Source organism: Cydia splendana, chromosome 12 (genome assembly GCF_910591565.1).
Source record: "Cydia splendana chromosome 12, ilCydSple1.2, whole genome shotgun sequence".
NCBI lineage: Eukaryota > Metazoa > Arthropoda > Insecta > Lepidoptera > Tortricidae > Cydia > Cydia splendana.
The window spans coordinates 5,791,386-5,806,862 of record NC_085971.1 but is presented as its reverse complement, the minus strand read 5'-3'; the positions used below and the strand labels follow the sequence as shown (position 1 = coordinate 5,806,862).

At 38.6% G+C, this 15,477-nt stretch overlaps 1 protein-coding gene across 1 annotated transcript in view; it reads left to right on the top strand.

Annotated features, from left to right (window-relative positions):
• The first annotated feature begins 7,111 nt into the window (after positions 1-7,111).
• LOC134795371 (unconventional myosin-IXa) overlaps positions 7,112-15,477 on the top strand; it is a 35,086-nt gene continuing 26,720 nt past the window's right edge. The window contains exon 1 of the mRNA XM_063767200.1: positions 7,112-7,305. Coding sequence (XP_063623270.1) covers positions 7,215-7,305 — 91 coding nt within the window. The 5' untranslated portion in view covers positions 7,112-7,214. The remainder of the gene's footprint in view (positions 7,306-15,477) is intronic.

Below are 15,477 nucleotides of genomic sequence, written 5' to 3'. Positions count from 1 at the left end.
CTTCTCTTAGGGAACTCAGAGAGTGCGTAATGGGAATGGGAAACTACTTCTGTAATAATACTAATAATATAAACGTCGTGGCCTCGTGGCAATAGTATGACTTGTCCTGGCCAAGTCGTGGCTATCCCAATGTCATATACTGTTCAGCACTGACATCCGTGAATTGTCTAATTAAGCGAGTTAGGTAATTTTTTTCCCGTATGTTATGTTGTAAACGAGTATGCGTCGAATGTTTTGTTAGTAGTAAGTATTATACGCACACATGTTGCAATTAACTCTTTATTTTTGTAACTTTATAAATTTTCTCATTAATCGGAGTCATAGAGTAGACACAATTATCCAAACTCTCGACATCGCGCTTTACGAGTATCGTCATTTAGGGGGCTATACCAAAAATACAATCGTACAGTCGACAACATAAGTTTACACTTTTCGCCTTATTACAAAAGGAATAAAAGGCGCAAAAGTGTAAACATATCTTTGACGTCGACTGTACGTTTAAAATATGTATCGGGAATATCGGGATGACATATGGAACACAAACAGCAATACTCTTAACTGTCCATCGGTGAACCTTATGCCTTAACGTCTAAACCTTATTACAAAAGGCACCGATGGACCATATAAGGTACCGATGGACAGTTTACAGTGTGGGCGATGGTACGGGGTAGAGTCACGTGAATATTTCCATGCATTATTTCAGTTTCGATTGCAGCTTTCTATCAATGATTGCCATCTTGACTAGGCCCCTAGATGTGGCGGGGCTAGAAAATAGGCGCCATCTAGACGTAGAGCCGCAGTATTCGTACTTGTATGCTAAGCTCCGGCGCGCGCGCAGAGTGTAGCCGCGGGGGGATGCATCGAGTGTGGTAGCAAGCAGATAGAGGGCGTGAGTAACGAACACTTGTTCAAAATACAGTCGAATCCGTTTATTATGACTCCGCTTATACTGACCAACCGCTTACTATGACGAAATTGCTGTGCGAAGTTTGGCTTTCATATAAAACTCTTTGTAACAAATTCGGATAAGATGACTTCGCTTATAGTGACAAACCGCTTACTATGACCTATAAATCCTATATTTATGAAATTATGTCCGGTTATACTGACACATTAGCTGGTTTTCGTGGCCGTCCCCACATCTTTCCCTGCGAGGACTTTGGTGCGTGCGTGACGTGTACGGTGTAAGTTGTTTTAGTTTTGATTCTCGGTAAGTAACAAGTTGATAATTGGTACAAGGTTAATAAAACTCATCTCTCACAAAGGATTAAGATTAATTTGGAAAAATTAACAAAAAGAAGAAGTTAATAAACTATGCTTTATATGACATCCGCTTAGTATGATGTATTTGTCACTTCCCTTCGATGTCATTATAAGCGGATTCTACTGTATATGGTACTAGCTTTTGCCCGCGACTTCGTCTGCGTGTAGTTAGTAATTTGGGTAGCTTATTTTTTATCCAATCTGCTTTTATCAATTCTCCATACAAACTTCCACCTCCCCTTTTCACCCCCTTAAAGGGTGATTTCTGTGATAAAAACTAACCTATGTCCTTCCTCGGGACACAAACTATCTCCATACCAAATTTAAACTAAATTGGTTCAGCGGTTTAAGCGTGAAGAGGTAACAGACAGACAAACAGACACACTTTCGCTTTTATAATATTATTATTAATAATTTATAATATTAGTATGGATGTCTCGTGTGCAAATTCTGGAAATTTTCATAAAGTTGAGAAAGTTTTCGGAAACTTCCAGAAGTTTTCACTTTCACTTTCATATATAATTGAAAGAAACTTTTAGGGAAGATGAATATTTAACACGTCTCCTAGGGGTTATTTGTCCAATGTGTATTTTGTCTCACATTTTACTTAATGAGAGAGTGAGACGCAATAATATTGGACCAAGATATTGGTTAGATGGAATACCTGCTTCAGTAATTTTGTAAAGTTTATTCATAATTTCGGAAGATCGCCTTTATGAAACAAACTGAAAAACCCCAACCCTTTAATCATTTGTCATTGGTACCCATACAGGCAAGTCAAGCATCTAACAAATGTTTGGCTATGTAGTATGTTTGATAAAAGAAAAAAGCTCTGAAGGCAGGGCTCGGAACCGGTATTGAAATACCTGTTAATATCGTTCCAAGACCGTTATATTATTTCGTTCATTAAAAAACCGGTTTATTGATGGAACGCGAACTAACAAATTACGTTCTCTCTCCTAACCGGTATGAAGAGGGAACGGAACATTATTTTTCGCAGGTAACGATATAATATCGGTTATTCTTGGCTTTCGGAGACTCTCGGTTAAACTCGTAGTCATACGTGAAAGAGATAGCAATACTTACTCGTTCTATCTCGCTTCGATATTTTCAATTTAACCGGTTAATTTCGTTCCTCGAGAAGGAAATGAGAACGTATACGGCATAAACCGTTATCTCAAAAGACCAGTTCTTTAACCGGTAACCACAAACGGAAACGAAATCCTTTTCGTTCCCAGGCGAATGAACGAAACCGGTTTGACAAATGAGAACGGTTTCCGAGCCCTGTCTGAAGGTGATTCCTGGACGTTACAACTTGTGAGATCTGGTATGGTCTCATAAAAGGATACTTACTGAAGATTGCGAAGTGAAGGAGAAATGTTTGGAAAGCAGACCCTGGGCTCAGAGGCAGCAGCTTAGGCAATGGGTAGCGTAATACCGTAAAACGGGGTGAGTAGGTTTCGCGGGGAGAGATGGGTTATGAATGGGGAGAGAAGGTTTGAGAGGGGGGTGAGAAGGGATTTTAAGGATACTGCTACAAGAATAATGTATTCCAATTTAAAATGGTCCAACAATCTTCCAAAATCACCTTTGTATGAAAACCCCTCTCACCCCAAATATGAGGCACTACGGGGTGAGGTGGGTTTTCCTCTTTATCGTCAAAGTTATGAAATGGAACTACCCAAAATAAAATAAAAACTAAAATACAAACGTCCGGTTTTATATGTAACCATATGTAAAAATAAAATGTTATCGAGGTTTGAATTTCAGTTTTGACCCTACTCACCCCAACTTACGGTATTAAATAAGTGGTAGCCCCTTATTGCCTCTCCAAACGTCACGATAATCGCACGCGATTTGGGATATACCTACTGCTGCATTTGATCGATCGATTGATTTCGTTGCTCCTAATTAGCCAGCAATTGCATTTTAAAATCGCATGTGACGCATGTCATATTTGTTATAAGGTCTGCAATCCCTACGCATGTCAATTTAAATAATTCGTTAAGCCGCCCACTGACTAACAGTCCGCCGGACGATATCGGCCGGTCAGTTGTTCGGAACTGTCAAATTTTTGTTCTAACTGACAGGCCGATATCGTCCGGCTGCCTGTTAGTCAGTGGTCGGCTTTATGGTATTATTATATATAACATGCAAAAAATAAATTACTTACGCTTAAACGATGACTCACGTTAGACCACGCCGGAGCTTCCGGCGCTTACTTTTCTAAGGCAGATGACCGGTGATCACATGATGCTTTCTATAGAAATCGAAGCGCCGGAAGCTCCGGCCCGGACCCGGCGCGGTCTAACGTGAGTCATCCTTAATAGCAGCAATGCCTAGTTTGCCCTTTGAGTTTGAAGGACATACTTATAGCAGTCGATTTCATGACTAACACCCGACCTAATCTTGGAATTATTTAGCATAAATGGCCCTGGACTTCTCTGGGATGTTGCCAGAAGAAATGTAAGATAAAGCTAAAGCTTAAGATAAAGCTTGAAATCCTAACTTCTTAGTAATGGAAATTAACTATAATATCGGCTCGATTCGGAAAATGAATTAGATTTCTACTAGACTTCAACAAGTTACGATACGGATAATTTAAAGATATTTGTAAGATAGATATGTCAAATTTGACGTTTCCGCGATTCTGGAGCTCCTCTTGAACGATTTCGACAAGTTATGACTTAGATATCCAAGTCACATCTAGTGGATATCTAATGTAGATCTAGTTGATCTAAATCGTCTCAAGATCATGTGATTATCTCGAAATCCGAATAGGCCTGTATAATTTAAGAGCGAAAGTAATTTAATTTATTTATGTTTATCACTGGTTTTATTTTTGTCGAAAATCTATATTTTACATGAAATAAACAAAAAATAATACGTGCATTTAGACGCGTGCGCATACTCGTGTCTCATACATTAGAGTTCAACGCGCGCTCAGGCTGTTTTCGTAGCTAACAAAACTGGATTACCTACTGCCTAATACTTCTCAGACTAATCCGTTTCGAATTGACTAACGGACAGGTGACAATCTTTGTTTTTAGGGTTCCGTACCCAAAGGGTAAAACGGGACCCTATTACTAAGACTTCGCTGTCCGTCCGTCCGTCCGTTCGTCCGTCCGTCCGTCCGTCTGTCACCAGGCTGTATCTCACGAACCGTGATAGCTAGACAGTTGAAATTTTCACAGATGATGTATTTCTGTTGCCGCTATAACAACAAATACTAAAAACAGAATAAAATAAAGATTTAAATGGGGCTCCCATACAACAAACATGATTTTTGACCAAAGTTAAGCAACGTCGGGAGTGGTCAGTACTTGGATGGGTGACCGTTTTTTTTTTGTTTTTTTTTTTCGTTTTTTTTTGCATTATGGTACGGAACCCTTCGTGCGCGAGTCTGACTCGCACTTGCCCGGTTTTTGTTTATATTCGATAAAGCACTAATTTTATTTTAACCTTTTATCAGAGTCGGCCGGACAAATCTGGCCCTATTTCTCTTTACACTAAGAACCAGAAAGCACTAACGGCTCGATTCGAGAAATGATTAAGAGATTAACTAGATACAATATAGTAAAGATATGTGACGTTCCAGGGCAAAAGGTACCTTATGGCGGCTGGCGCCGCTATTCGGGAAATGAATCAGAGATTCACTAGATATGGAATAGTAAAGATATGTGACGTTCCACGGCAAAAGGTACCTTATGGTGGCTGGCGCTTACGTCGCATAGCGCCGCAATAATATTGGAGCGGCGTTAATAATAGCGTAAGCGCCAACCGCCATAAGGTACCCACGGGGACGTCACATATCTTTACTATATCGTATTTAGTTAAAATCTAATAATTCATTTCCCGAATCGCGCCGTAAGATTGTTTTGGTAGTATTCAATAGTAAGGCTACGAATGGCTACTAAAGCTCCCGCTGGGGCAGCGAGGGAGGGAGACAAATAAACAAACCAGTTCCCCCCTCACTCCTCCACGCCGCGGCGCTGAAGTTTTGGGTGGCCGTACTGTGGTTCAGACAACTCACGGAACCTAGCTTGAAATTTGAGGAACTTAATTCTCGCCCAAAAACTGTAAAAAGCATTGAAATTGAATTGTTCTTATTAGTTAATTGCTAATTATATAGGCACCTACGTCTTTCTGCTTGCAAACAATGTTGTTTACATGTATATGTGTTGTCTGTGTGTTTACGAATAAAAAACTATTCTATTCTATTCTATTCTATATGAAAAAAACATCACAGTACAAATATGCAGGTCCAAGTGTACATTTGGATAAATCCTTCCCAGTTTCAGGATTGGTCTAGAAATTGTTGAGCGGTATATGTACAGTCGCCATCAGATATATCGGAGCGGCCAAGGTGTTCACAATATCTGAACACGCGCTCTAACGCCCTGACAATAGAGGCGTGTTCCGATATTTGTGAGCACCTTGGCCGCTCCGATATATCTGATGGCGACTGTATGCCGACGGCCGAATACTCGGGACATTTCTACTCCAAAAGTAGGTGTCGGCTCGGCGCGGGTAGGGTTACCAGGCACAAATTAAAAAAGTCTTGATAAAATTTTACGATTTTTGCAATAAATTCTTCATAAACTGTATATGTCCTTTTGCAGCTGAGTGTACATTTTTTGACTTCAAAAAACAATCCATTGTATCACAGGCAGGTATAATAAATTTTCTCCATAAATTAAATATACCCCGCCCGTAGCTATTAATATTACCAAATACACATTTTCTTGCTATAAAAAAAAAGTTGTGATAGGTTACTAAAAGTTTTTATTGCCTAAAATAAAATTCTATGTGAAATATCTTGCGTGAGTTATGGCTTTTTTTTTAATTATGTCACTAATTTATACGAAAAAAGTAGTTTTAAATGAGTTTTACATTGAAAATACTGACGTTTATAAATTATTTTTTATGTGTATGTTTAAAAATATTTAATGTGATTAATCAACCGACGAAAAAAACGGAGGAGGTTCTCAAGTCGACGCGTATATTTTTTTAATAGCTGTTTAAATTATTTTTTACACAATTTTCGATTATGGCTGAATCCGGGTGGGTCTGTGCCTTCGAATCCTAACCTGCCAAAACAAGACAATATGGCGGACGAATGTTTGAAATGTCACCGTATTTAAGAATTATTTCGGTTAAAATTTAGTTTTTTCTTCGCAAGTGTGATGAAAAACATTGTGTGTAACTCCGGGGGTAAGCATATTGTAAACTCGAGTCTTTAACTCACTCCAGCCTGCGGCTGTCGGGAGTTATAGACCTCGTTTACAAAATCTCGCTTACCCCCCACGTTGCACAATTGTACTATAATAACGTTGATTTGGATTTGATTTTCCTTCCTTTACAGTTAGTATTTTCCTCGAGTTGGTGTGGTGAAAAATGTTGTGTCACGCAGTGGCAAAATTTGTTTAAAAACCGCTCGTGCTAATATTGATATCCGAGCCACGTGCAACCGAAAAATTATAAAATTGAAAAGTGGACCTTGAGCGTTGCGAGGGTTTCAAGGCACGAGGTTTAAACAACTTTGCCCCCTTTGTAAAACAAATAACTACTTGTATTAAGTTAAACGTACTGGTGCTCGACGCGGTCCCAGTACATGTCATCTTGAAACTTAAGTCATTGTCAAAAGAGGTGACAGCAAGGTGTCATCTATTGGGCATTAGCATGTCGAGCACTAGTACGTTTACCTTACATAGGGAATTAAAGGGCAACTACAAAGGCGAACCTCTTAAGTAGTTAGTCATTGAGCAGGAAAAATATGGAAATCCGTGGTATATCTGAAAAAACATACCGTCTGACAACCCTGTGTAGCTTGGTGTATGCGGGGGGAGGGCCGGCGGGGCGGTCTCAGTTCGCCTTTGCCGGCGCTCGCGAGAGCTCGCGTGTGATACTGCGGCGCGGCCGCGGCCTGGGATGCGCCAGCGCCGCCCGCCATGGCCACGCTCGGCCTCTCCAAGGTGTTCATCCTCGACAAGTACTTCACCGAGCTGCAAAAGTTCTGGGAAACGGAGAAGAAGCTGCAAGGTGAGCGGTTAGATTTTTTACCGTGATGAGTCGGGCGTTCGGTTTTGAATCTAAACCTGTTTGCTCGCGCCGCTCCAGTGTTTCTGTGAGGTGTTGCCGTAAAGCCCTTCGCGTCTGAAAGCTCGGAGGACGCCGCTCTCTTGCGCTCTAAAAGCTCTACATAGTATGAATATGTGGTTACAGCTCTACCATGATCTATCGGTATACTTCAGTTAATACCAGGTGAACTTTTTTCACTTCATCAGCCCAAGCCGAAAAGTTCACCTATTTAGCTATATCAGCTCTACTATAGTAGAACGGTTCTACAACTATCATATGACCCTTGATAAAGCCTAATTCCCAAAGCGTTATTTTAAACAAATATCCTTAGTTTTTACTGAACCAAAGCTATTTGTACACGTAAATTGTCACGACCTCGCGACCACTTCTTAGTGTCTATCTAGGTTGTCTATTTTGGTCGTTAAAGCTACAATTCTCTGACCTATTGGTGGTCTATGTTATGATTTTGAAGTAAGTATAGTGCGGCCTAGAAAGGACATGTGTTTACGTCGACCAAGTTGTGGTTGAAGTAATATAAGTGGAGGTGCGCGTACGCCTTTGTTTTGGTTCCCGCGGCCATGCTGCGCATTCCAATAAGGTCGTTCGGGATATTCTTTATAGCTTTATTACTCCTGCCCCAACTTCTATTTAAGATAAGGACATTCTAGGTTCAATTCAATTAAATTTCTTTAATGTTAAAATAACACATGTCAAACAAAATCACAATAGAATTACAAAATATACAACTAGCACTAAACACTCAACTGAAAGCACTAACACTAAATCAAAAACACATAACCAGATCAAGGATAGAAGAAGAAAATAGCAATAATAAATACAAATGTCAAAAAAAAAACAATCATTAAAACTTATACATCACAAATGTCATTATTTACGAAATTATTTAATGTTAAATGTACTATAGAATTCCATAGAGGTTGATCATGTAAACAAGAATCATGAAAAAGCGACATGTTTATCTGTTGTTAATATTTTATATAATGACTGATTGCAAAACTACCTACATACACAAAATAGAGTCGAGGTGAATCTATAAAAGCATCATAATGATATTCATGGTATTACCTACAATAAGTCCTACTTAAACGTTCTTCTTTCGTTACACATACAGCGTAGTAGTAGGTAGTGTTTAATTTAATAGATTACATAATGGATGTAGGCGTGCCTCGTTGAAAAATTTAGTATCTACCAAGAGTTAAAAGTAAAACATAATATGTATATCCAACGATTCGATTTTACGGGTTTGATAATTGTGCTATTTTCCAAATCCAATAAAAATTTCACGTTTTGTTATTTTAATCGAACAAAAATTATGACAAAAGAGTGCTTTTGAATTACAACGCAGTAAAGGATTTATTTTGCTCTGAAAGTTTATCTTAAAACAAAGTCTACGTTGTATACTGCATATCATCTGATTCATCTGTGGCTACGGCGCAGGTAGCTGTGGCTGCGGGACTGTGGGTGCGCTGTGAGGTTAGGCGCAGGTCGTTATGCAAAGCGCGGAGGCTGTGCGCCTAACGGATAGAGCGGGGGCGCGGGAGGAGGCTGTACCTGCGCACGCGGCGTTGGGACTATCGGGCTTATAGCCATCGACGTATATCTCAGGACGGGCCTTAATACGGGCACTAAAAATGTCGGTGTCAGTCACGAACTCGAGCCAATCGTGCAGTCTAACGCAACTAGTTGCGACCAATCGCGCCCATGATGCGAACTCATCAACCAATCTTACAACCTTACAAACCATTCATGCCCCATTCTTAGTGCCCGTAAGGCCAGTCCTGAGATATACGTCGATGCTTATAGCTCAATATTAGGCATACAGTACAGCTGCAGAGATACTGACCTCGCTACATAGCATTAATAAGGACGATGGTCGGATAATGTAAGACGTCTTTTCAGCTGTCAATTAAAAAAGCTAAAGAAGTAGCTCTAAGATCCTCGCCACGCTGCGTATTTTCATCTCTATATCATCAGACCCTGACTAGATGGCAGTCGGAACAACTGTGAAGTTAATATAGATTATAAAGATACCATATTAAACAAAAAAGATCGGAAGGACGATCCAGATCGGTTCGACCATGTTGAGTAATCGGAGGAAATACATAAATCTTCTTCTCCTTTTTTAAGTCGGTTAATAAGGCTACTTTAAACTGTATAGGATGTCTATACGTAATGATAGAAAACTCTTGAGGTTGACTCACGTTAGACCGGACCGTGTCCGGGCCGGAGCTGCGACTTGTAGGATATCTTGCGAGGTGGGTGGTGCATAATGCATACCTAATATACCATATTATTTTATATATTATACACGTTCTCCTGCTGCAAGCGCTCGATCACTGTCATCGGTGCGCACAAGCACTCTAACTCACCCTGGTGTAAAGTCCAACTGGAAATTCTTGATTATTCTCTGCCTGCCTGGTTGAAATAACCTTTTATTTAATTCTGTAAAGTAAACAAAACATAACAAATGTAACAAGTTTTAAAATAACTCTAACTGATGAGACTCGTAATAGTCGTAATTGATCTTCTGCATTGAAAAAGATTAGAACGCCTGATGGCTGAGGCGGCTGCTTCAGGCGATCCGCACGCTTGTTTGCCACCTTAGGGGTTTTTTATACTATTGGTATAAAAAACCCCAAATATCTCTGAAAAAAGTACACGTCCAGATTCCTTTTTGGATAATTTCGAAAGTTAACTGTTTTTGTAAATAAAATATATACTTACTGGAATACTAATAAAAATAAGGTATTGAAGACAAAATACAAGACTAAATGATAATTCTTACTTTAATCTCGGAAAAGTAAATGCACAACAGTAAAACAGGTACTCATACCTAGTGGTAGTATGTCAAATCTAACGTCTATAACGACCCCGAATTCAATGAGGTGGCATTATTCTATTACAGGGTTCCTAAAGGCTATCTTCGGTCTTCAAATCCATTCGATCGTGTAAGTAGCTAGCAAGCTTTTACCGTAAAACGGGGTGAGTAGGTTTCGTGGGGAGAGGTGGGTTATGAATGGGGAGAGAAGGTTTGAGAGGGGGGTGAGAAGGGATTTTAAGGCTACTGCTACAAAAATAATGTATTCCAATTTAAAATGGAGCTATAGTAATAAAAAAACGCATAATAATAAAAAATCGATCCAACAATCTTCCAAAATCACCTTTGCATGAAAACCCCTCTCACCTCAAATACGAGGCACTACGGGGTGAGGTCGGTTTTCCTCTTTATCGTCAAAGTTATGAAATGGAACTACCCAAAATAAAATAAAAACTAAAATACAAACGTCCGGAACACTTATCATATACACCATTCAGTTTTCATATGTAAAAATAAAATGTTATCGAGGTTTGAATTTCAGTTTTGACCCTACTCACACCATTTCACGGTACTTAAAAAAAACTAACACACGCTACTAGTTAAATAAAAGCTTGTAAAAAGATTAAAGGGGCCCACTGATTAACAGTCCGCCGGACGGTATCGGCCTGTCAGTTGTTCGGAACTGGCCAAATTTTGCTCTAACTGACAGGCCGATACCGTTCGGCGGACTGTTAATCAGTGGGCCCCTTTAGAATTCATTAGATACTACATAAGGCAGGTGAGGCGCTAATAAGTAATAACCTTCACGCATCTACCTTTTTGGAAACAATCGTCCATTATGTATTTATTTATTGAAAAGACCCGGACCTCGACTGCCATTTGTTCTCACATCCGAATTAATCGAGTGCTTCACTGATATGGCTGTCGATATTATGTAAATTCGCTGAACATTAAAGGCGCTCCGCCGAAACCATCGTTGACACAATTATCTGGCCAATTTTAAATCTTATTCCATCGAGATAAAGTCTATCAATGATCGGTTAAAAATGAGCTTGTTAGTATGTCGTAAAGCCTTACGTATAATTTGGATGGTACGAGGGCGTCGGCCGAGCTTTCTCGTTCTTCGGAGCTTCGGTACCGCTAGCTTCGACTTGCCACTTGCTTTTCACACTATCAAACACCAATCAAACGGTTATGTTTAGCCGATAATCAAAACTGGACTCGTACAAATTAGAAATGCTTTATTTGTAAAAAAATAAGGGCAACACGACATGTACCTACAATTGATATCCCTATATTTTGCCGATTGGCATACAAACGAGAATAGGGACACAATTATAGAAGGGTGTCCTATTTTAGTATAATTAAAGATAATTTCATTAAATTAGGTAAGTATTAAGCTGCAGAGAGCGGCTCACTTCATATCGCACTTCTTTGAGGATGGTAGAGGTATATAAAAGAAAATAATATGTGATTTGTTAAAGATGAAAACATTATAGCAACTTAAGTTTGTTATGAGATGAGTTTCCTCTGCTTCTCTAAAACGGCCTTCTTCTTTTCTTTAGAGGTATTCCCGGTATATTTTCATTCATCCTAAGACTGTATTTGTGATAATTCGAAAAGAATTACTGGCATCAGCTTGAGACAAAGAAGTTTGTAACCTACCCATATTCCAGTCGCAGAATCACAAAGTGGTAACTAAATGTCAGATGTGTCGTAACAGAGTCCACACAATGTGTCTAGAATTGTTTCGAAACAAAGTGTCGTCGCCGTGTCTACACTTTTCCGTAACAAGGTGTCGACACATTTGTGTGCACTTTGCGTGCGGTTTGCGACTAAATCTGACAGCAAATTTGTGACAGCAAATGTCAATATAAAATACCTCTTGAAAACCAAGGTTTGTCAAACTACTATTAGTGTCTCGTGTGCTCGTAATTCTAGTAAGTCATCATGGGCAATGCAACTGATAATAATCGACCGAAACCATATAAACACCCAACACCCGTCAACCTTTTACAGAAAAGTTTTTAAAGAAATTCAATAAGCTACTTAGGTCAGGCAACGAATGCTCCAAAAGTTGTAGAGGGAAATGCTCGGAACACAATTTTTGACTCCGTAACTCGGTTTGACAAGTTAGGAGGTGAACATATCAAAAGTCCCCGGCCGTAGCCCTTGAGCGGGGGGGGAGAGGGGGCTTTGAAGGTCCCATTTTCCCGTTTTTCGATTATATCTCGGAAACTATGCATCTCAGCGACATGGCCACTTATACAAAATGAAAGTTAATTTAATTTGTTACAAGTTTATTCAGTCAATTTTTTCGATATGTTGAATAGTTTTTGAGATATCCGCTCTTGAAAGTTTATTTAGGGCTCTCAATTTTATCTTGATATATCTATATCAGTGAAGGTGCTAGGCCGTGTTTGGTATCGTTTTCGTATAAATCTGGGGTGCTGAATCCATTTAAGATATCACATTGACACCATTCCACAAAATAAAAATAAATCTTTTTAGGGTTCCGTACCTCAAAAGGAAAAAACGGAACCCTTATAGGATCACTCGTGCGTCTGTATGTATAGTCGGACTTAATGTACGGAACCCTTAATACGCGAGTCCGACTCGCACTTGGCCGGTTTTTTTGAAACTCTTCTTGACGCTTAACCGCTGAACCGATTTCGTTGAAATTTGGTATAGAAATAGTTTGCGTCCCGGAACAGGACATAGGATAGATCTTATAACCAAAATCATCTTTTGAAGGTGTGAAAAGTGGCGTGGAAATTTGTACGGGAAATCAATAACCGCTGAACCGATTTATATGAAATTTGGGATGGTCTACATCTTTGATTTAGTTAAAAATGATGAAAAAACATGACTTCAAACCTAAAATTAAACAGTATTAACTTCAAGAAGTCAATTCTGAATTCCCCCCTACACCTCATTTCACACCTTTAAAGGATGATTTTTGAGATAACTTATTATATCCTGTCTCGGGACTCAAAATATATGTGTACCAAATTTAACTTAAAACTGTTCAGCAGTTTAAGCGTGAAGAGGAGTTTAAAAGAAATATTTTAATAAGTTTATATGTTTTTACTTCGGAATGGTGTCAATGTGATACCTTAACTAAATTTGGTACTGCGAATTTATACGAAAACGATACCAAACATGGCCTCGTAGCTTTACTGTTGTAGAAGTCAAAATAAAATTGAGAGCCCTAAATTCTTATTACTTGGCCAAACTTGTGTAGAAGGAAAAGGTAAAATAAATGTCTTCGGCAGGAATATAAGACACAAATATTTTTTTTTTTTGCGTTACTATTTCATTCATCAAATATAAACATACCATGATTATACTATTCTAGTGAGATCCTCATAGATAAAGAAAAACATTTACTTAAAAAATTACAAGGTCGAAATGTCACGGAACTTGTGAGAGTAATATGTGAAAAATAAAACATCAAACATCAAACATCAACATTTATTCAGCAAATAGGCCACAAGGGCACTTTTACACGTCATCATTGACTTTACATACAAGCAAAAATAATAACATCAACAATTTTATAAAATAAAACTAACAATTCAATCTAACTTATTACAATTACTAAGAGATGTATATGGTCTCTTAATGTCGAATTACATAAAAAATACAGATACAAAACACAAAAAAAAATCTAAAACTTTTATGACAAAAAAAATCTGGACACAATTTAAGAATCACCCAATTGCGTCGAGGAATCATCTGTATTTTTGCTTGTTTCATTACCTCCTCGCTTCTTTTTTGTCCTTTGTATTCTGTAGCAATTTGTTAGATCTGAAAATAAAGATAACTTGCGTCGTCACGGATGTCGATTTATAGGTTTTAGGGAGTGCAGAATTCGAAAACGATGATCATTGTATAATCCAAGATGGCCGCTACGTATTTTGTCATAAAAGTGGAATCCAAAATAGTCATCATTTTCGAAATCTGCGCCCCCTAAAACCTATAAAACGATATCCATGACGACTTTTATGACATAGTGCATTGCCGCCATTTTGAAATTGAAAATGTTATCATTTTCGAAATCTGCGCCCCCTAAAACCTATAAAACGACATCCATGACGACTTTTATGACATAGTGCATGGCCGCCATCTTGGAATCCAAAATAGTCATCATTTTCGAAATCTGCGCCCCCTAAAACCTATAAAACGATATCCATGACGACTTTTATGACATAGCGCATGGCCGCCATTTTGGATTCCAAAATGGTCATCATTTTCGAAAGCGGGACCCCCTAAAACCTATAAAACGACATACATGACGACTTTTATGACATAGTGCATGGCCGCCATCTTGGAATCCAAAATGGTCATCATTTTCGAAATCTGCGCCCCCTAAAACCTATAAAACGACACCCATGACGACTTTTATGACATAGTGCATGGCCGCCATTTTGGAATCCAAAATGGTTATCATTTTCTAAATCTGCGCCCCCCAAAACCTATAAAACGACACCCATGACGACTTTTATGACATAGTGCATGGCCGCCATTTTGGATTTCAAAATGGTCATCATTTTCTAAATCGGGGCCCCCTAAAACCTATAAAACGACATCCATGACGACTTTTATGACACAGTGCATGGCCGCCATTTCGGATTCCAAAATGGTCATTATTTTCGAAATCGGCACTCCCTAAAACCTATATATCGACACCCATCTCGACTTTTATGACAAAGTGTTTTGCTACCATCTGCATGCAAGACATTTCTATTATTTTTACGTACAAAAATGGCCCCCTGTCAACTTTCAATCGAGATTTAATCGATAAATTATTCGATTAATATTCAGATTAATTCAATTTCAATCTATGTTAGGTCGACTAAACTAATCGCGATTAAAATTTGAGAATTAACTTGTTTTATTCCATTAATTAGTCGAATAAACAGTTAATCGATTAATGCCCATCTCTGACCACGGCATTTTTACACTTTGAGAATATCTGAAAACAAATCAACACAAGGAGCCATTTTGCAAATCCAGTAACTTTGTTATTACTTTTGACAGCGCGTGTCATGTGTCAACACAGAGTCGACACAAAGTCGAAACATTGCAACTACTTTGTGACTGCAATATTTCTCAGCCTTAAACCATATTTATACATCATAATTAACAAGTTTCGTAGTATGTAAAGCGTTATTTCTGTTATTTAAGTATAGTATACGCATCGAAGTACTAAAAATGCTTCAAATAATATAGTTATGAACACAGGCACTGAGAAGTAAACAATTTCATTTCCGGCTAAACTAAAACAATGT